Source organism: Lycium barbarum, chromosome 3 (genome assembly GCF_019175385.1).
Source record: "Lycium barbarum isolate Lr01 chromosome 3, ASM1917538v2, whole genome shotgun sequence".
Lineage (NCBI taxonomy): Eukaryota > Viridiplantae > Streptophyta > Magnoliopsida > Solanales > Solanaceae > Lycium > Lycium barbarum.
The window spans coordinates 139961178-139982142 of NC_083339.1; the positions used below are offsets into that span (position 1 = coordinate 139961178).

Sequence of the window (20965 nt, forward strand, 5' to 3'; positions counted from 1 at the left end):
ACTCCGATAGCATTGCACACAAATCATCCATGTCATCATTCTTCTCCACCATATTGGCTTGTCCCTTTCCCTTGTCCTTTTTCGGGAGACGACAATCTGGGGCTTTGTGGCCAGCTTTCCCAAAATTATAGCAATTGCCCTTGAATTTTTTCTTGTTCTGCTCCTTACTCTTTCCAAAAGGTTTCTTCCTTTTCTTATTCTTTGGAGAAGCTTCTTCAAGGATGTTCGCTCCCATAATTGTTGAATTTCCACGCGACTTCTTTTCAGCAACTTTATTATCTTCCTCAATTTTCAAGTGAATCACAAGATATTCCAGCGACATTTCCTTACGCTTGTGTTTCAGATAGTTCTTGAAGTCTCTCCATGAAGGAGGCATCTTCTCAATCACAACAGCAACTTGAAATGCCTCGTTGATCACCATACCTTCAGCAATAAGGTCATGGATAAGGACTTGGAGTTCTTGAACTTGGGTTCCAACAGTTTTACTGTATGTCATCTTGTAGTCAAGAAACTTGGCAACCACAAATTTTTTCAAGCATGCATCTTCAGTTTTATACTTCTTTTCGAGTGCAAGCCATAATTCTTTTGAAGTTTTGGCAGAACTGTAGACATTATACAGATCATCATCTAGTGCACTAAGGATGTATCCTTTGCACAAAAAATCTGCATTCTTCCAAGCCTCAGTAATCATAAAGCGCTGGTTTTCAGGCACTCCTTCTTCAGTAGCAGGAGGATTTTCATTTGTGAACTTCTACATGCCTAGAGTAGTCACGCAGAAGAACATTCTTTGCTGCCATCCTTTGAAGTTGATACCATAAAACTTCCCTGGTTTCTCTACCGGTGCCATCGCGTGTGCAGCAGTTGGACGGCTTGACGATGCAACATTTGTCGGCCTAACAGTCGCGCCAACAGTAGTACCAACAGTCGCACCAACAGTTGCAGTTCCATTAGGAGCATTAACATCACTTTTTGTTTCCATTTTTTACTGTCAATAATTGACAAATTGTTTAATAAATGGCAAATGAAACAAATCAATAAAACAGAGAAGATATATATTTTTTTTGTCTTTTTTCCAGAATCTGTTTCACGATGAAGTTTTTATGTTCTTCAAATCGCGTCACTGTTATGAACTTTAATAATCTAATGAAGTTTTTATGTTCTTCAAGTTGGACTAGAAAAATTCCAACGGAGTAGAAAACCAGAAGGTTTTAGTCTCCAAAACAGAATACAGATTAAAATATATAAGCAGTAATTTCCTTAAGATTGTTAGTAAATCTGTATTGCAACAAATACTTTGAAACAGTAACAGGAAAAACAGAAACTGCACAGATTCTTCAAACTGAAAAAAACGAAATTAGCAGAAATTGAAAATACTATGAACAGTATGTTAATTGTATGGAAAAATGAAATCGAGCCCATTGAATTCACAGTGTATCCTTAAGGAAATTATTCCCCTCAATGTACCCGAGGTATTGGAATCTTTCCTCCCAGGATAGAACGATTTACTCACCAAAATAGCGGTACAGCAAATTCTGATGACTATGAACCACTCAAAGGTAGTATATCACACGAAAATTTTTACGAAGTGCAGAGAAGAAAGAAGAAGAATATCAGAAAATTTCATAAGTAAAAATTCTGAGGATCAACAGAAATATATAACCTGTTTGGGAAAAGGTTTGCAACTTTTCAGAAAGGTTTGCATCCTTTCAGAAAAAATCCAAATCTAACGTTGTTATTATGTGTTAGATCAGTGAATGTGAATTTAAATTCATATATATCCAGATTCATCGTATTTAAATAAGAAAAATCTTATAGAATATTCTATGTAAAGAAAATGTGAATTTAAATTCATATATATCCAAATTCATCGTATTTATAAATAAGAAAAATCTTATAGAATATTCTAGGTGATACCTAATGATATTTAAATTCATATATATCCAAATTCATCGTATTTAAATAAGAAAAATCTTATAGAATATTCTATGTAAAGAAAATGTGAATTTAAATTCATATATATCCAAATTCATCGTATTTATAAATAAGAAAAATCTTATAGAATATTCTAGGTGATACCTAATGATACTCTAATAAGCCGAAGTTGAGCGACAACGACGACGCGAGGGTAGACCCTCTTCTTGACCCTTTAGCAACACAAAAGAGTGCTTCTACTTTTAAGTAGGAGAACTTTTTTTTTCACTACCTATGAGAGACAAATGCTTATTTCATAAAGCAAGAGGGAACAACTCATTTTTCCCTCCACTTCTTTTCCCTCGATTTCCCATTCAACCTATCAATTAAACCCAAAGTCAACAAATTAAACTTAAAGCTACCGAAAAATGATTCTCGAGTTTAGCCTAATACTCGTACTTTTTCCTTTATTGGTGACCCGGCGACGTGGCTAGGTGGTTAGTGAGCACATCACGACAATTGTAGGTTGGAAATTTTTTCTTAGTTAGGAAAATAAAAGTAGTTGGGAAGTTGTTATGCTTGACGTACAGGTCGGTGATTTATAAGTAAAGAAGACGAGAGAAAAGCAGGAAGAATTGCAAATGTTAGTGATGAGTGAACGACTTGGAAAAAACATTGTCCAAATATTGGATTAGACCGCACTTATTTGCTTTCCCATTTAACTCTTACACGTTTTTTAGATTTAGCTCCATGTTTAATGGTTTATCTATGTTTTCCATTCAATGTTCGAATGTAAGAGTTGATTCTGTTCATGGACGGAGAAGACCTTAAACCCATGCTAATAATGTGGTCTTCATATTGTGTGTGCTACCGTCCCACAACTAATTCGACCTTAATTATTACTCTGTTGTTCATTTTTACTTATCCGCTATATTAAAAATAGATGGTCACTTATACTTGTTCAGTTTAGAAAATCAAGACATCATTTATCACTTAGTTTTTAAGTTACCTTTATTATTAACTATAATCATTTCTCAAAATATTGAATTTCTTATATTCAAAGGGTGATATATTAAACTTATCATTTTAGTATTAATTATTTCTTAAAGAGTGTGTCAAGTCAAACATGAACGAGTAAAAATGAACATAGGGAGTATGATTCAAGCTGATCGTCATGGAGTACTTGAAAATCTTTATTCCAACAATAAGATTTTGAAGTGCTTTAAAGGAGTATGAAAAGAAGACTTAAAAATATAATAGAATAAAATGGATGTTACAAAGAGAAGACCAAGACTCAACGCATCCAGGAGCACAACGAAGCAAAGAAGGGCTGACAGATTTAGACCGCAAGCCTTTTTTTGGGGGGGATATTTGTAATCCTAATTAGAATAGGTATAAGAAGGGAAACCTTAGCATAACAATAAAGTTACTATCATGTGACTAGGAGGTCACGGGTTCGAACCGTGAAAATAGTCTTAGTACACCCAAAATAGAATTAGGTATGAATAGGTTTAGGTCTTCAATTCTACCTCAGTTATTGAACGAAGTTGTTGATGAAAAAATTCCCTTAGTAGATTACTTGAGTTGACTAACTGCTTGTTTTATTACTTGTAGATTGTATCCCTTTTTTCTAAAATATGTTATTTTCTCATCCATTTCTAGATTTTGATGATATTATGCTTACATCATTTTGTACTAGACTTTTTTTCTTTTCTTTTGTACTTTTTGGGAATTCGTAAGACCTTAATAGTATCTTTAGTGGTCATTTGGTACGTAGACAAAATTATTCTAGAATTATAATCTTGGAACTAATTTATTTCATCTCTCGGGACTAATTTATCTCATCTAGAAGATGAGATTAAATAATCTCAGGATTAATGAAATAAGATGAGATATCCCATTTTTAAGTTTGGGATGCACTTTATACTGTGTTTGGTACAAGATATAAATACCTTCTACCAAACATGATACAAAATTATCCCACAGTTAGTGCTGGGATATTCCAGCTAATACCGTATCCCAAACGACCACTTAGAATATATTGTCCCGTCAAGATTTAAATCATTAGACATTTTTCTTTTCTTTTGCACTTTTTGGGAATTTATAAGACCTTAAAAATAGCTTTAGAATATATTGTCCCGTCAAGATTTAAATCATTTAACTTTAGAATGGCTTTAAATAACAAAATGTGGTGATGGCGATGCCCTTGAAAAGCCTTGATTATGATATACATCCAGTATTAATGCGGCTAAGAGTTTAAATTATTTCGTTCACTTTCTGAGAAAACCCAAAGAGAGGCCCAAGTCCGAAGGCTTTCATCACTTCATACAGGATTCTAACGTGATTTTAAAAAACAAGAAAAACATGGAAGTCGTTTCCTTTTTTAAAGGTGGGCGTGGGTGAAGAACTTAATTGGATGTAGGTGCAGTCATAGCCTACAATATCACTAAGCCAAGAGTTGTATTTACATGTCGAGATAAAATCCACCCTGCATTTGGGTGGATACGTTTTAATTTGAAGTTACATTTTGACATTTGACCCTATTTTCGGGCATTAGGGGAGGAGGTTTGAAAAGCACCATACGTAGTTCCATTAGTACCATCTACAGGTACAGCAAGCTACTAATATTAACAAAACAAAATTAAAATTAGCATGGAAAGGTCCGTTGCTCTTCCTTTTTTTTTTTTTGGGTGGGCGGTGGACCTAATTGGAATAGAGGTACACTAAGACCCTGCAATTGGAATAAGCCAAAGTTATCTTTACACTTCAAGATAAAGTCTACCCCACATTTGAGTGGATGCCTTTCAATTTGAAGATAAACTTTGATATTTGACACCATTTTCTTGCTTGGCACCATAAGTAGTGCCATTACTACCATTAGCAATACATAGTTTTGTCCTAGTCTCCACATAGATTCCGGCCATATAATCAAACAAAATACCAGCGCCAATGCCAACAGCCAAATCAATAGTGTAATGGCCCCTAGTGCTCAGCAACCTCACCACTTGCAATATATTCAAGGCGTCAAATACTCGAGCCAATTCCCATCTCTGCATCCGTTTCATATCCAGCGAAGCAATCACGGAGGCCGCCACATGCCCTGAATAAAACAAGAAAAACGACACATTCCCTACTGGGAAATCGGCCCCTGACCCCAAGAAATCCTACAATTGGAAAAAAAAGAAAGCGATCTATCAGTGCATTTTTATATAATAAATTCATCGTAGATTAAAGTAAGCTAGCACATCGAGTGGGTGTGGGTGTTGCCTAGTGGTCGTAAAAATTTTAAATATAAAGGTGATGGCCGATGGGATATAGTATACTATAATTTAAACTCTCTTTAAAGTTATAAAGCAAAAGACATCTATCTAGCTGTAAACAAAGAGTTTGCACAGTGGTGGATAAGAAAAGTACCTCTGGCAAAGGCAACTGTGTAGCATACCCAAGAATGCCTCTGAAGGTGAACATGAATATCGCCGATATTGTCGCTCGAGGCCGTCCTTCAATTAGAAAAGTCTCCAAAATGTACGCCGTTTGCATCGCCACGAAGATCTAAATAAAACCCAAAATAGATTTGTCAAAAAAAGTAAATAAATAATCTATCCCTACAAAATGCTTTTTTTTTAAAAAAAAAAAAAAAAAAAAAAGATCCTTGCACTAAGAAAAATCAGAAAAAAATGAATGAATTTTACTACAACATACATCCTATATGTGGGTTTGGGAGATTGTTTCTGAAAGACTCGGCTCTAACCAACAAAATTTTGATTAATGCAAAAAAAATATTCTCGAAAAAGACTTTAAAAAAGTTGAAATTAATTACAATCCTCGCTAAATTGGTCATAGCTAACATTATTTTTTTGATAATTTGTCACTAAATAGAATTAATGACTAGAATTTGATGTTTAACTACATAATTCATATATCGGTAATTCCTATTTTTTCAATGCAGACAATGTAGATCCAGTAAATAACAAGATCGAAAACACAAACATGCAGGGATTGATGTGGGTAAGCTTACGGTGTTTAGTCCAGCAAAAAGAGTGTTGAGAGCAGGTCTTTCAGCAAGCAAACGATGAAGAGGAATGGTAACAATGAATCCCAGATCGAACGGTGGAGAAGAAGCTGGGATCATACGAAGAGTGTATTCAACTCCCATGAAAAGCAACATTAAAGCAGCAAACACACACGGTAACGGATGGTACTTCACCACACCCAATACATCCTCCATCGTCCACTTCATAAAATACGCATTACTTAGCCACCCATAACCGCCGTTATCCGAGCCCAATTTCTTCTTCATTTCGTCAACCTTTCCGTTAGTGTTATGCCTATAACGTATGTGTCCGTTCATCGGTGCCGTTAGAGACGGAGAAAAGCATGGTGAATAATGTGGATCTCCTGAATGTATTTATATGGGAGTGACGGAGTTTACGAGATCGTTGCCTTGGTAGGATATTTTGTACTAGATCTTCTTAAGTTACAGAGTTTTCATCACAAGTGTTGGAAATGCAGGACCATAAAGGATACCTACTTGTCGACTAACGCCAAATACTTTAAGGCCCAACACGCTCTCTTAGCGCGTCGAATAAAGAGTGGTGCGCTGTTGCAATAGAGCGTGGGGGTGACACACACGTTACATCACAAACCAAAGGAGGAACTTTACACCGCGATACCTTCACCCGCACTTTCCTTTCCAATTATCACAAAATTGAAATTTCCTTTTCTTTTTTTCCGGTATTTGGAACCGAACCCGATTATGAGTCTGTTTGAGTTGGCTCAGTGTTGTCGACTAATAAGCTAGAAATTCTTACTTATGCTTTTTGAGTTATTTTTGTTATTTTAACTTAAAAATAAGTGTTTAAAAATATTCTTTCATTATACACACACTGTAAAAGTACTTAAAGATTATTTTGGATTAAAATCATCTAAAATAAGCCCATCAAAATTGACTTTATATTCGAATTCGCGCCGCGTAAAATCATTCGTGAAGCGCTCCCCATCACCTATTTAGTCTTACGTTCTTTTTTGTAAATTATAACAAAATCCATAGAATCAACAAATTAAAGTAAGAATATTTATACTTAATAATCATGATTAAGTATTAAGAAAAGAAATATATATATATATATATATATATATTTACTACTTAATATAAAGGTGAATCTTTACTTTTTGTCGTCCTCACAAATCTTTGGTGGGGCCTCTTAAAAGAAATTTCTAATATATCCCAAAGTCTAGATTGTGATGTTATCTTAAAAAGATAACTTAAGCTGAGAAGATTTTTATAATGAGCTATGTAAATAGTACATTGTACTTGGTCTTATCTCATACCATCACCATTAGCTTCTAAATAAACACGTGTATTTACTAAGGAAATCATTATTGTGTATTTCCTCCTCTGTCCTTTTCATAAAAAACAACAGTTGTCCCCTTATATATATATATATATATATATATATATATATATATATATATATATATATATATATATATATATATATATAGGTTTTCATTCAGTGTTCGGTATCCGTATTGAAGCCCTACTAAATTCAAATTCGCGTCGCGTAAGGCCCATTCAGGAAAAGTGCTCCCTAACAAGGATTTTTCCATACCGAAGGCCAGAACCCGAGACCTCTGATTAAGAGAGGAGTAGCCCCTTCCGCTGCACCACATCTTTAGTTATGCCTTAAGGCAAAGTCTGCCGCATAAGACAGACTTTTTGCAAAGCCTTGCCTTGCGTTGCGATTTTTTTTTTCTGACTGAGTGGGAGGTTCGAACTCAGAACCTCGGGGTATTTTCGGCCACCTATTTAAGCGAAGGCCAAAAATTAAAGATCAGCAATTTGACGAACAAAATTAAAGACCACCCCAAAAGAAGGGCAATCCGTGCAAAAATTAATTTTTAACGTCTGTAAGCCCGGGCCAAATGACCCTAGTGTGTGTATATATTATATAAATATTTATTAGCTTAGTATAAATATTCGCGTAAATAAGTTCTTATCTTTAATTATTTAAGATTCATAAACACCTTTTTAAAAGTTGGAAATACATTCAAAAACACATTATGATTACGCCTCAATCCAAATAAGTTAGAATCGGCTATATAAATTATCGCTGTTAGAATCGGCTATATAAATTATCGCTGATTATATTTATCCAATTAAATTTAATTCAGACCAATATTATACACAAAATATATATCTAAGCATTAGGGAAAATTAAATGCTACTCTCTGTGGTCCATATAATCTATTTTTAAAGTTTTTTTTTTTTTTAAATATCCCCACCGTCCCAATTTATGAAATAGTGTTTGAGTTGCAATCTCATTAAAGGTAAAATATGAAATTTAAATTTAAATTGTAATTAAATATATATATATAATTAAACTGGCTAAAAATGGTACAGATGAAGAGAGTACTTTTAAAAAAAAAAGATATTTAATAGTTTTAATCCTAAAAACATTTGTATGTACCATTCTTATTTAATTCTTTCAACGTCTCACTATAAATGTGGATTAGAGAAAAATGATAAATAAGTTCCCAACAGCAATTACTTCGGACTCGAGGAAGTACTAATGTTTTATGGGATATATTGATCTAGACATTAGACACTGAAGTCGCTAGCTGCTATTAATACTGTATAGTACATATATTAAAATACACTCCACCTTAATAGTTAATTGCCATTATTTGTTTCTTCATTTTTGTCTCCTGTCTTATTCTGATAGCTGTTACTGTTGGCACTATGTTACGAGATTTCGTCATTTGTCCACCTGCATTAGCTCTCTTTTTTCTTCTCTCATGTGCTGTTTTCCTGTTTTTATGCACCTCATAAAGTGAACCAGAGATTTTTCCAACTCAGAAGTTTGAGGATTCAAATCATACCTGATGATAATTACTAAAACCCAAAAAGAAAAATTAAAAGCAAAAGAAAAAGATTAGTTGATCTGCTATGTATGAACTATGAAGTGTGACGAATGTGCTCGGCCGAGAAGCTATTTCCTTTTAAATTGTTTGGATGGTAACTCCTATAAGAAACCGTAAAAATAGTGTAACTGATGCAGTTAAAATGATAAGGTTTTTCTTTTCGCTTTTACCAATTTGAACTTTAAAATTATACGTTTAGTCACACAGCTTAAATAAAAACATTTTTTTTAAAGAAAAAATGGGATTTTCCATACCACTTATATATGAGTCCGGAACCAAAATGACTTTAAAATTTTAAAAAAAAAAAAAAAATTGAACCAAAATACCCAAAAAAAAAAGGGGTACAAAAGTACCTTATATACCGCTAGTCACTACCCTACTTTGTCCTTAATCTATACTCCTACCTCCATTTATAAATTAGTTACTTTTAAAATCATTCGACAAAAATGCGTTCTTTAACCTGATTTAGTTCCCTGTCTAAAAGTCATGCATGATAATGCCGGTAGGAGACTATGAAATTTCTACATGGTATATCACATCGACTGTAGTCAATTGCAAGACATCCTCATCATATTACGTTATTCCCTCAATCATCTCCCATTCTACGATCTTTGTGTTTTTATTCTTTTGGCATTTGCTTTGAACCAAATTTGACAAAAAAAGCTAGTACCAAATATGATCCCGTCTATTAAACCTGAAGTGTTCAACAAAGTTAATTCTCAAACTGCAAAATAATTCATTTGAGATATTTGGAATATCCATTTTAAGTTTGTTTACTCTGTCACAATGGGAATATGCTAATTCATAAGAAAATAGGGAAGCAAAGCAGCTTAGCAAGATCGAAAATTTGAGGCCTGCAACTGACTATTGTGCCGGCAAATAACCTTAGGAAATAACACAGAATATGTGAGACGAGAGATGAACAAAGAGCTCTTTACATCTTCAACAAGTCAAACATCCTTCCAAGTCATTGATTCTACGTTGGTTTGGACATTGTGGCTAACAGAAAAGATCTCAAGTTCAAAAAAAAAACCACAAGTAGTTCAAGAAAAAGGGGACACAGAAGTTACAAAACGTTAGAAGACACTTCTCACGCGAAATTTATTGACGAAATGTACACGTTCATCAAGCAATAAATAAGCCTGAGAAAAGTCATGTACGCCTTCTTAAATTCTACACGCTGATTTGCTTTAATTGATTAATGCATTTGCCCAACTCGAAACATACACGTGTAGACCTTAAGGTTCATTAGCAATATGAATTGAGTCCCAGAATAACATAAATCCGTCTCCCATTAGCTCTTGTTGCATATTTGTTCATGACGCCTCATTTTCCTCCTTTTTCTAATGTTCCTCAGAATTCTGTCTAATGCATGAGCGCGCTCGCGTGAGAGAGAGAGAGAGAGAGAGAGAGAGACTGATTTGGTGAAGCTCTTGATAATTACACTGCCATAGTTTAGTGCTTGAAAAGAAACAACTTACAGGCAAAATTTCTCAGAGGTTGAACTGAATCCCTACTCTACCTATAATTATCAACATTTTGACTTTCTTTGAATCCTTCCTTAACAGAATCCTGATTTTCCGTACTGTCTCAGCTTCCAACTGGAGACACCGCCAATCTTCTCATCACTGGAGTCAGAGGTGTATCCCAGATCTGAAAATCTACAGCTCCCCCCCCCCCCCCCCCCCCCCGAAAGTATAGCACAGGAGCATTTGCTGGGCAACAGATTTACATCAGAGTGCCCACTGCGGACCGCTACCTTGATGCTTGATCAAGACCAGTGGCAGCAGAGCTCATACCACCAGGGGCAACACCATTTTCATTTGGAGGAGGCGTACCCCATTTACCTTCAGACTCTAGAGGCTCAAGCACATAAACTCCGCCATCAGTAAGTCCTACTGCACATTGGTTTGCTTCAGATGGATGAGCAGCAACGACTAGTGGATATACTCTGGAGCTGCCAAGAACATCATCAGATAACTAGAGGACAAACATGACAAGAGTATGAAACTACACCTAGTTTTAGTCTGTAGTCCCTGAAATGATTTATACCTTGGGTTAGAAGGCAAATAGGCGGCAGGATTCACCCGACACCTCAGTTTGAGTGCTGCAGCAGTAAAGATACTCACACTTCCATCATCAAAACTTGCAAAAATTGACTGGCTATCACACGAGTACGTCGCATCAGTAACTGCAACATTTGGTGAAACCCACTGCAAGAAACCAAACTTTCTGTGAGTTCAGCAGCCTCCTTTCCTTGGGTTGATCAGATCAGACAAACATACCGACTAGTTTTGACGATAGTTCCCAAGTTTGCGTTATTTGAGTTCTATTTATAAGAAAAACCATAGTACTATCTCCCACCATGCAATAAGATAATGTTTGCCAAATAAAATAGGACATAACATTATCATAACCCACCAAGAGCAAAGCACAAACCAGATGTATATCTTTTACAAACCTGCTTCACGCATTCAAGCTTTGATGCCTCGTATATAGCTATCTGTGTTTCATGAACAACCAACATGTGTGTCTGATCTTGATGAAACTGAACCCGTGTCTGAGAAAGAGGATTTATTGCTCTACCAGAGGGAATCTGCAAAAACTTGCTGGTTTTCTTCTCCCATCCATCCATGCTCCAAACACATAGCTGAAGAATGTAAAAGGTAAGAAACACAGATAAAGAGCGACATGATGCCACATTACAGATGTTGCACTCAAACAAAATTACAGGATGGAAATTTTCTGGAGAAAGCAAGAGAAACAATTTAGAAAGCTTCTTTGCTATTTATAAGAAATTCTACACTCTTGTCACCCACTGAAATTTCTTAAGCATCTATCAAAAAAGCATCAAGCAAGTCCCTGAAGTCCCAACAGCAAGTCTGGGTCCTGCAGATTTTCTAAGTATAACCTCGGATTTACCTGAGCATCAGCTCCCGATGATACCAGAACATTCAAAACACTAGAGAAGGCCAAGCCAGTTACTCTCTTCTGATGACCTTTAAGTTTGCTTTTCACCTGTAGATTTCAATCACTCATATAAGTAAATTGTCACATAAAAATCAAAAAGTAACTAAATCGTCACATGTCTGTATGATATTCTAGTGTTAATTTATTCAGGACCTCATCAACGCGAACATTGTAGATTTGTATCGAACAGTCCTCCATTCCGATGGCAATAATGTTATTATCCTGTGGATGGAAGGCAAGAAAAGTTGCTGCAGGTGGAGGGGGCATGAAAGTTGTCATTGTCTGCAAGGCATGAAGAGTATGTTAATCCTAATTAAGCACCACCAATCACACTGATGCACAAGCTATCCTAACCAAGCCAGAAAAATTGGTTTATAAATACCTTGAAAGTCATCATATTAAACAAAGAAATTTTTCCACCAGATGCTGACATAACATATGAGTCATTCTTGGAAAGTGCAAAGCATGGAACAGCTTCTTCGGGGTTTGTGTCACTTATATCATTTGTCATCAGAATTCCACTGGAAGGTTGCCATAATTGAGGCAGGAAAGCAGTAGATGCCTGGAGAGAGATATAGGGAAAAGTCATCAGAAAAGAAACATTAAAGATCAAGGTAAAAGGGGAAACAGAAAGATGATTCACTATGGCATATGGGAAGAGAAAAAGAACCTCAAACAAGAAGTACCAGTACCTTTCCTGTAACGTTCTTCTCATTCCGTGGCCATTTCCAGAGTTTGTGCACAGCATTGTAAGCCAAGGCCAGAATTGCACCTCCAGAATTTGTATACATTAATCTAATAATCTGAATATATCAAATACAAAAGTTGATTCAGAATACGTCAAGTTTGGTAAGATATCTGAAACAAAATGCAGAGAGTGATTGTGAACCCTAATTTACAAAACCACTGTGAAATAGCCTATTTTCCTTTCCAGTAAATGAATAGACCAGACAAAAACTTGTCATGGAACAACTAGCTAATGGAGAATTCCTGGACTTCTCACCCCCACAAGCAGAAGAAATTAGAGAAATAAGCAACAGAAAGAAAGGTATCACATCCGTACCCTCACGGACAGTAGACTATCTGGAAGCCTCAAGGAACGAACTTGAGCAGTTTCATTAATTTCAGTCAATTTCCAAATTTTGGACTTCTCCAGCTCATCAGAAATCCTAGGCTTGATATCTTGAAGACTGCGGTTATCTCCATTCTGAAAGGTAGTCTTAAAAATAGTTAACAAAATATTCTGTCAAGAATTCAACTTGACAAACATACAATATCATGCACATGCAAAATATTAATTTTAGAAGTGTTAAGGAATGTTATTCAGCGAAACCCATGCAGCTTTGAAACTGAATCATCCAACCGCATGATCTAAGCAGAAAAACCTACCAGTTGACCAATGGCTGTCACTGGTGCAGTTCTATCTGCAATACTAATACTAGTTCCAGCAGTTGAACTAGAAGCACCATATGCGCTGATCATTGGTGCCTGCCAAGAGTTAAAAAATAAAATGAAATAATGGTCTTAGGCTAATAATGAAGCCTCCAAACAAATATACCTTCGCAACAGCACCAGGAGGAACTCTGGAGGGATCAAGACCACGGCTTTCAATAGAACGGATCAGCCGAACACCATCAACATTTGCCAATATTTTAACCCCATTTTCACTGGTTGATACGGCCAACAGTGTCCCCTCTTTACTAAACCGGATGCATGGAGACGCCTAAAGGTGAATTTGTATCTTTTTAGAAATGCTCAACATTTTACAACAATAACCTTCAAAGCAGTAATAAGATTTTAACTACATACTGGTAATCCGCCCTCAGCATCTGCGGTCGTCAAGAGGTTTGTATTGTCCATGTCCCAAAATTTGATTATGAACTCATCCCCAGCAGCCAAGATTTTGTTTTTTGTAGTATCAAATTGCACCACCCCGACAGATCTCTTCCCAAGACCAATATAAGTACGTTTAACAGCACCTTCACTTTCATTCCATTCCACAAGGTATGATTCACCATCTTTACTAGTGCCACAAGAAAAGAGCCTACAGTTTTTTGAAAAATTAAAATATTTAGCAACTTTAATCTTTCACTATTTTCAAGAACAAAGGCCGTTAACTAGACTTCTACCTAGCTCCATCAGCACTATAAGCCATTGTAGTACATGAGTGGCCTGGAGCATCATAATCGACCCTGGATCCCATGTTGTCATACAGCCAAGCCTTGATTTTCCCATCAACAGCTGTGGCAAAAATGAACTAATGCAGAAAAGAAGACCTTGGTTAGAAAGAAAAAAAGATTTCAAGACTAAGATAAAGAAAATCAATAAAGGAACTCTTTCGAAACAAAAATCAAAAGATTAATATGTAAAATGTCCTTGTCTTTTTGTCTAACAATGCTTATTAACAGAACATATCAGATAGTTGAAGCTACACAAAGTTTTCTGTCCAATAAATGTTGTCAGGAGATAACTACAAGGATGCTTAAACAGTAAGCAGAAAGACAAGATTAGAATAAAAAACACATCCATATTCAGCATTGATTAATGCGAGTGTGAAAATATACAGTGGCCTAAAGGGTAAATAGCGATGGCCAAAAGCATATCTTAGCCAAAATAGGAAATTTTGTTGACATAGCACTTTTGTCTTGTAATGGTTGTCCACAATTTTTTGGGGAGGGGGGTAAACTTGCATTGGTTGTCCACATATCACTTTTACATACTCTTAAATCAATTGACAAAACTCAGAAAATGCAACCAATAATCCATACATATCTCATCGTTCTGATTCTAGAGATTCACAAATTAGATGGTACCTGAATGTTTTCCTTATAGTGAGGACACACAGAATAGACAGGCGCTTCATGGCCCTCAAACGTATACTGCTTAGAGCCAGTGGCAGCATCCCACACCTGAGTGGACACAAAAGGCACCAAAATTAGACCCTTTGATAATTTAAATTCAGCTGAAGACTGACAATTGACAACAATGCATACCCTGATAGCCTTGTCCTCTCCACAAGTTATGATGCATAATTGTTTATTTGGATGAGAGAAAGCAAGATCACTAACATTGCCAATATGAGCATCAATCTAGAACAAATTAAAGAAGATCGGGTCATAGTTTCTTCTATAATAGTGACAAGATATCAGACAAATATAGCTTAATGCAAACACACACCTCAAGGTGGTTCCTCAGATCATCACCACCATGGTAGGAGTATAGATGAACTATGTGCTTAGAATACGCAACACCTGGATCAACATTGAGAATCAAGAAAATAGCATGATTGAATAACAGAAACCACTGGCCTTATAAATTTCATTTGCTATATCACATAATAAAAGAGAAAAGAGTGGAAACAATACTTATCACTAGGGGTGTACTAAGAAAACCGATAAACCGAGTCACACCGGAAAAAAACAGATTAGTGGTTTGGAAAAAAAAACGACCATGCTTAAAACTACCAAATGTCAATCATCTATAATTTCCTCTTAGCACCTAAAAACCAAAATGAAATAGCAGAGAATTTTTAATATTTAAAATGAGCAAAATCAATAAAAAATTCTACAAGTACTCTCTCCATAGCAGCACTCTTTATCAAAATGCCTCCACCCCAGCAAAGATCCTCACTCAAAATGACAAGAGGGATGATTAATACATACCAAGAAGGTTCCCATCAGGACTCCACATCACACGGTTGACTGTTGCAGTATATTCATTCGCTAAAGAAGCCTATAAGTAAGAAAGAGGAAATTAAAACCTACCAAAACTGGAAGGTGGCCCATAAAAGGTTAAATACTCTTTGTAGAGATACTCTAACCTGCAGAGTCATTGAACAGTTGCCTATCTCCCAAACTTTGAAATTTTTAAATGCAAGCCTCTCCCTGCCACCAATCTCCCATATAGCAATGTCACCAATGTTTGTTCCAACTGAAAAAGTAGACCATCGCAATCTTCAGAAAGAGAACATCACGTGCTTAGAGTGAAAAGCTATGTGTCTCTAATATAATTAAGTAACACGAAAAGCTGACCAAGAAGAAGGGTGTGTTGCACAGGATGGAAATCCATGCTCTTAACAGCAGACCCCTGATTCAAGTTCACCACAACAGTCTTGGGCAAGTCATCAGAAGAATGCAAACTATGAGAATGGCTCTGTCCAGGATATGTGACAGGGAAGATGTTGACGGGGAGATTATTGACCTGCAGAAGTCCATTTAGATCAAGAAATGAATACCTGATATCCCAGGATAAAGCACAGCTTCACATATTAAGACAAGATGACATAAGAAGGTAACCTAAAGACGAGCGGGAATTAATGATTCCCTTAACCCCAACAAAAATATCTCAAGAGTGCAGAACTCCTAAACTAACCCAAGTAATAGAACGACAATACCCCACCCACACAAAGAAAAGAGAGAGAAAGAGTGTAAATTGCTTATTATGTACCTCCTCTGACATCCCAAAGGGTCTTGGCCTCTTCAGCACGTGCTCAGAATCAGCAGTTTGGTAGTCCAATGCTGCATTATTAGCAGGAGGAGTCCTAGGATGCTTTAGCATGGATGCTATTGTATTGCGCACACACGAAACAAGCCAACAAATTAGCCAAAGGAAAAAAACGCACCCGGGGGGGGGGGGGGGGGGGGGGGATTGAACTGTTAACACTGATATAGCAATAGGAAACAGATAACAGTCAGATGACATTCATTAGTAGGAAAAGAAAAATTACCAGCATTAGTAGGAGGGCTCAAGCCTATTGGTCCTCCTGAAATAGCTTGGTGTGGCATAGAGGGTGGATTGGCCATCCATCCTCCAAGAGAAGCAATAGGTCCTGGTGCTGGCTGGAATGGCTTTTAAGACAAAGAAACAAGACTAGTTTCAACAAAAAATTTAAATAATAGCTTCAGTGAGTTTACATTCATTGTTAAAAAGGGAGAAACTAAGAAAGAAAGAAATGAGGTAGTTGTTGCAAGGAACACATACTCCATGGGCACCTATAGGTGGAAAACCACCTACTTTAGGCATAGAACCAATTATTGGATTAGCAACTGGCGAAGGAGCCCGAGCACCATTTGGTTGCCCACAAGCATGGTCAACAAACAGAGTTTTTATATCAGGATTGGGCTTCGGATTCTTGCATAGCTGGTGCTGCCAATTTAAACTGCCAGATAATAGAAAGGAATAATAATGATAAACATATAATGTTGTAAACCAATAAAAAAGGATTCATAAGTAGTTGTTAACTTAAAGAAACACACTTCTGTTCACGAGAAACACAGATTAAAAGGGTATTAATAAATGTGTTCCTTGGTCACCTTTGGTTTATCAATGTCCGCAGCCTTGAGTTCTTTAAGCTAGGAAACTGAAGCTTCTCGCGGAAAAGAGGATTGGCCTCAATCAATTTTTTTAGCTCAACAAGCATTATAGCCCTAGCAGACTTGGTATCTCCATACTTCGAAAGCTGTTCATTCTCCCTAGCATTACAAATTTTCCAACATAAATATTTTATCACGAAATGAGCAGTGAAAGATAGACTGGAAGGAAAAGAATGTAACCAACTGCTCACCCAGAGATAATTTTCCTGCACCACAGGTAACAAAACTAAAGGCGGAGAGATACTAGCATATTAATATGGAAACCCTACAATTAAGAGAACGAAGGAATTTTTTTTCTTCCTAGTTAGGCATCATTCTTTATTTATACACAACTTTGTCGACCAAAAGTGCAAGCCCCAAGAAAGTCAGCATATATACCACAAGTAACAATGTTAAAATTTTGACAACCCATTCAGACAACAAAGAAAAATCACTTAACAGGAATGAACCTGACAACCTTTCATCTCAAGTAGGACGTAATCAATGCCAAAAGCAGATGTCCCGCGCAAAACAAGAAATAAACTACTTGTGTAATCTTCGCTAGTAGTTGAATAGTAGCAATCAGATTATAACTAACTTCTTAAAGATCTCTTTCCAAATTCAAAAATAAAAAGGGACAACCTTTTCCTTTAACACAATGGGGGCCAAAATAAACGAAACCAAAGCCAGATCATCAAGATCTTCTAAATCTATGTTGCACAGATCCTTCCAATTCAAAGCCAGATCATCAAGATCTTCTAAATTATGCCGCACAGATCCTTCAGATTCCCTTGCAGCACCTTGTCGATCCAACATGATTTTGGTGTGGGTGTGGGATAACCACTGAACTTGGTCAACATATCTTGGGTGCTTTGAGTTCGATAATGGCCAAGAAGTATAGGTTTGTTGGCCTTTTGGTTTCCATTTTTTGGTTAAACTTGTGTGCATGTGTGCGCATATATATATATATATATATATATATATATATATATTCACATAAGTATCAGAAAACTTTGCTATTACAAGAGATATCCTAATAGGTACTCAAGAAGAATGTCGTTATACTACTTTTAGTTCAATGACTTCACTAATAATCAAATATGACTTATCTATGCCATACCATACATTTATAGCCCTATCTCGAAGCCCATACTTGTACTCCTTTACATATCTAGAATCCTACAATTTAGGTGATGACATACAGACTTCTAGATCCGCATTCATATCGAGTGCCGACTTCTAGAGTTTTCTGCTGCAAGTGAAAAACTACTGGTGCAGAGAATTGACCACTTCACAACAAACTTGCTTTCCTATAGCTATTAAAATACCAAAAAAACAAACAACAGACCACACGGAAAACTGCCAGTTCTGAACTCATGCTGAATTAAACATTTTTGCCCAAATACTTCTAAATTTCTCAACCAAAGAAAACAATACACCAGATCATAAATGCTAGCATGTTCACTGTAACAACCACTACCCTCTAAATTACACCAACATAAAAATTCTATACCTAAAATTCTGCAATGTCAAGAGGAGCGTTATTTCCTTGAACAAATCTTCATTAAATGTGGAAAATACTTTCAGATCTTTCACTAGAATCTCCACAGCCTTTGCTTGATCATTCCTGCAACAACAAAAAAGCACACAAATCAACTCAACAACCTAAACGGCTAAAAACCAACATCGCTAATCACGGAGATTGTAAGTGACTGTAGTACCTATCAAGTGCTTCCAAATACTTCTGTTTTCGGATCTCAAAGAAGATTTTCATGGAATACCTGTTATCATCTACCTTAGTAAAACCAGATAGATACTTTTCCACCTCATCCCACTCTCCATTCGTAACCGAATCCTCAAAATACCTCATGTTGAAGAAGAAACCCGACTCCTTCTCCAACCTTGATCATTTATCAAACACAAACAACATTAAACCACCAAAAATCCCTTATTTTAAAACCACTAACATAAAAATTATCATCAAATAAAAACTATTAAGACAAAAAGAGCAAAAAGATTCAGTCTTTACTTGTGTACTGTTTCCTTGAACTTCTCTTCATCTAAGAACTGAAGTATAAGAAACACCAATTCCCTACTCAACGAAGTCATCAACCTTGACTGATCAAACTAAACCTCCCAGATCCGCCACAATCCTTCAATCACCGACCTTAATTTAGGGTTTTCACAACCGATCAATTCAAATCAAAAAACACATGCACCAACACAACTAAAAACACAACAAATTAAACAAGCACAACACAAAAAAAAAAAAAAGTATCAAAATTATACCTTAAAACTCAACGATAAACACGTATTTATAGATCCGGATTTGCAGAATTTCATAAACAAACAACAACGAAGGTGAGGTTTTTTGGGCTTTTGCAGTGGGCCACCGTCTTTCTAATCTAATTTTGTGCTGCTTCTTTCACTCTCTCTACTGCCTTTATTTATACCCAAAAAAATGGAAAAAGCGTGACGAGAATGTTCATCACGCGCCTACATATGCGTGACATTAACGATAGCACTAGAATTTTTGGTCCACCAAACGCGTCGACTTTTAAACAATGCTACAGATCGCCACGTCGCATTATGAAGGTGGTGATAAATAGACAAGTCATTATCTATTAAAAATGGTGTGAAATGAGAGGTGATAACTAGAGTACCTTATTAAGATTGGATTCCATTTACGTATAAGATAAGTGAATAGATGATGATACGTTATGTGACTTATCAGTGTTAATTTTTGTGAGGTTCAATGGGCAAGGAGAGAAGGAACATACAGCGACCAAAGGACCATTCTTGAATGTGCTTTAATAATTCCATCTAATAAAATTGGTTGGTGGTCCCCGCTTTCCTTAATTATTAGTAGCTTCTATTTAAGGATGATTTACTACGCATGAATTAAGATACGACTACTTGAATTTTTCCACAAATGAATGTTTTAACGTTATGGTAGGTGAACGTGTTAAAAAGCCAAAGAGGTAGATTTAAAATTATGTTGGATAAAGGTATTTCAAGAAATTTATAAATATCTTGGAATTAATACATATTTGGCTAAATATATGACATATTTAAAGAAAAAAGATCTATATTATTTATATTTACTGGTATCGGGGTCTAGAGAGCAAGTTTCGTCTAATTATTAAGTTGATTTTGGACAGATTGCTTTTCTGATATACTTTGATATCATAGATTTAAATGTCTGTGAAAATAGATTTTTTTTAAATGTTTTATTATTATTACACTCCCTAAGTCTCAAATTTTTTTTTTTTTTTACCACGCCCTTTAAAAATATTAATTAGGAGGGATATTGACTAACTTTATCCTTATTTGTGTCTGTGTTGTAATCTCTCGCCATTAAATGTTTAATCTATTTATGTATCATCTCCATTAATGACAAAATTCTACTATGAGTAAAATGGGGAAAAATGACTAATTGTGCCTTGAACGTCTAGAACGACAAATAATTTGAGACAATTATTTTTAATAACCACGACAGATAATTTAAAACAAAGGAGTATTCATTTTTATTATTATTTGATATGATGATGATATGAATCTAACTTACAAGAAAAAATATGGTTAGTGAATTCATATAGTGGATCCTAACTTATTTAAGATTGGGCTTCTAACCGAATATTTTAGCATTAATGTAGAAGATTTGAAGGACGTCGTTTGCTACATTATATTCTATGAAGAGTAAGCGAAAATGTAAAACAATCAAATGCCGAATTGAAATCCATTTGGCACGGATTTTTTAATGTCATGATGTGTTATAAATAATTAAATATAATGAAACTATCAGTAAT

General features: G+C 35.7%; 2 protein-coding genes across 6 annotated transcripts; both read right to left on the reverse strand.

Annotated features, from left to right (window-relative positions):
- Positions 1 to 4477: 4477 nt before the first annotated feature.
- Positions 4478 to 6438, reverse strand: LOC132632999 (phosphatidylcholine:diacylglycerol cholinephosphotransferase 1-like). Its single transcript, XM_060349171.1, has 3 exons — positions 5930 to 6438; positions 5326 to 5463; positions 4478 to 5075 (listed from the first exon to the last, which is right to left on the reverse strand). Exons 1-3 carry the CDS (start codon positions 6260 to 6262, stop codon positions 4716 to 4718), a joined length of 831 nt encoding a protein of 276 aa, XP_060205154.1. The 5' UTR covers positions 6263 to 6438; the 3' UTR covers positions 4478 to 4715.
- Positions 6439 to 10255: 3817 nt separating this feature from the next.
- Positions 10256 to 19602, reverse strand: LOC132633000 (topless-related protein 4). Of its 5 annotated transcripts, none has more exons than XM_060349175.1 (26): positions 19446 to 19602; positions 19186 to 19323; positions 18878 to 19057; positions 18670 to 18783; positions 17118 to 17276; positions 16786 to 16963; positions 16532 to 16652; positions 16252 to 16322; positions 15837 to 16005; positions 15626 to 15735; positions 15468 to 15537; positions 14983 to 15056; positions 14799 to 14894; positions 14619 to 14714; positions 13935 to 14062; positions 13615 to 13849; positions 13364 to 13528; positions 13195 to 13293; positions 12869 to 13012; positions 12498 to 12608; positions 12188 to 12367; positions 11959 to 12087; positions 11758 to 11853; positions 11297 to 11485; positions 10888 to 11048; positions 10256 to 10792 (listed from the first exon to the last, which is right to left on the reverse strand). In XM_060349175.1, exons 2-26 carry the CDS (start codon positions 19263 to 19265, stop codon positions 10591 to 10593), a joined length of 3357 nt encoding a protein of 1118 aa, XP_060205158.1. In that variant the 5' UTR covers positions 19266 to 19323; positions 19446 to 19602; the 3' UTR covers positions 10256 to 10590. The 5 variants fall into 5 exon arrangements, with proteins under 5 accessions (XP_060205158.1, XP_060205157.1, XP_060205155.1 ...); XM_060349174.1 differs by having other exon boundaries at positions 10256 to 10786; positions 16252 to 16367; XM_060349172.1 differs by having other exon boundaries at positions 16252 to 16367.
- Between the last annotated feature and the right edge of the window lie 1363 nt (positions 19603 to 20965).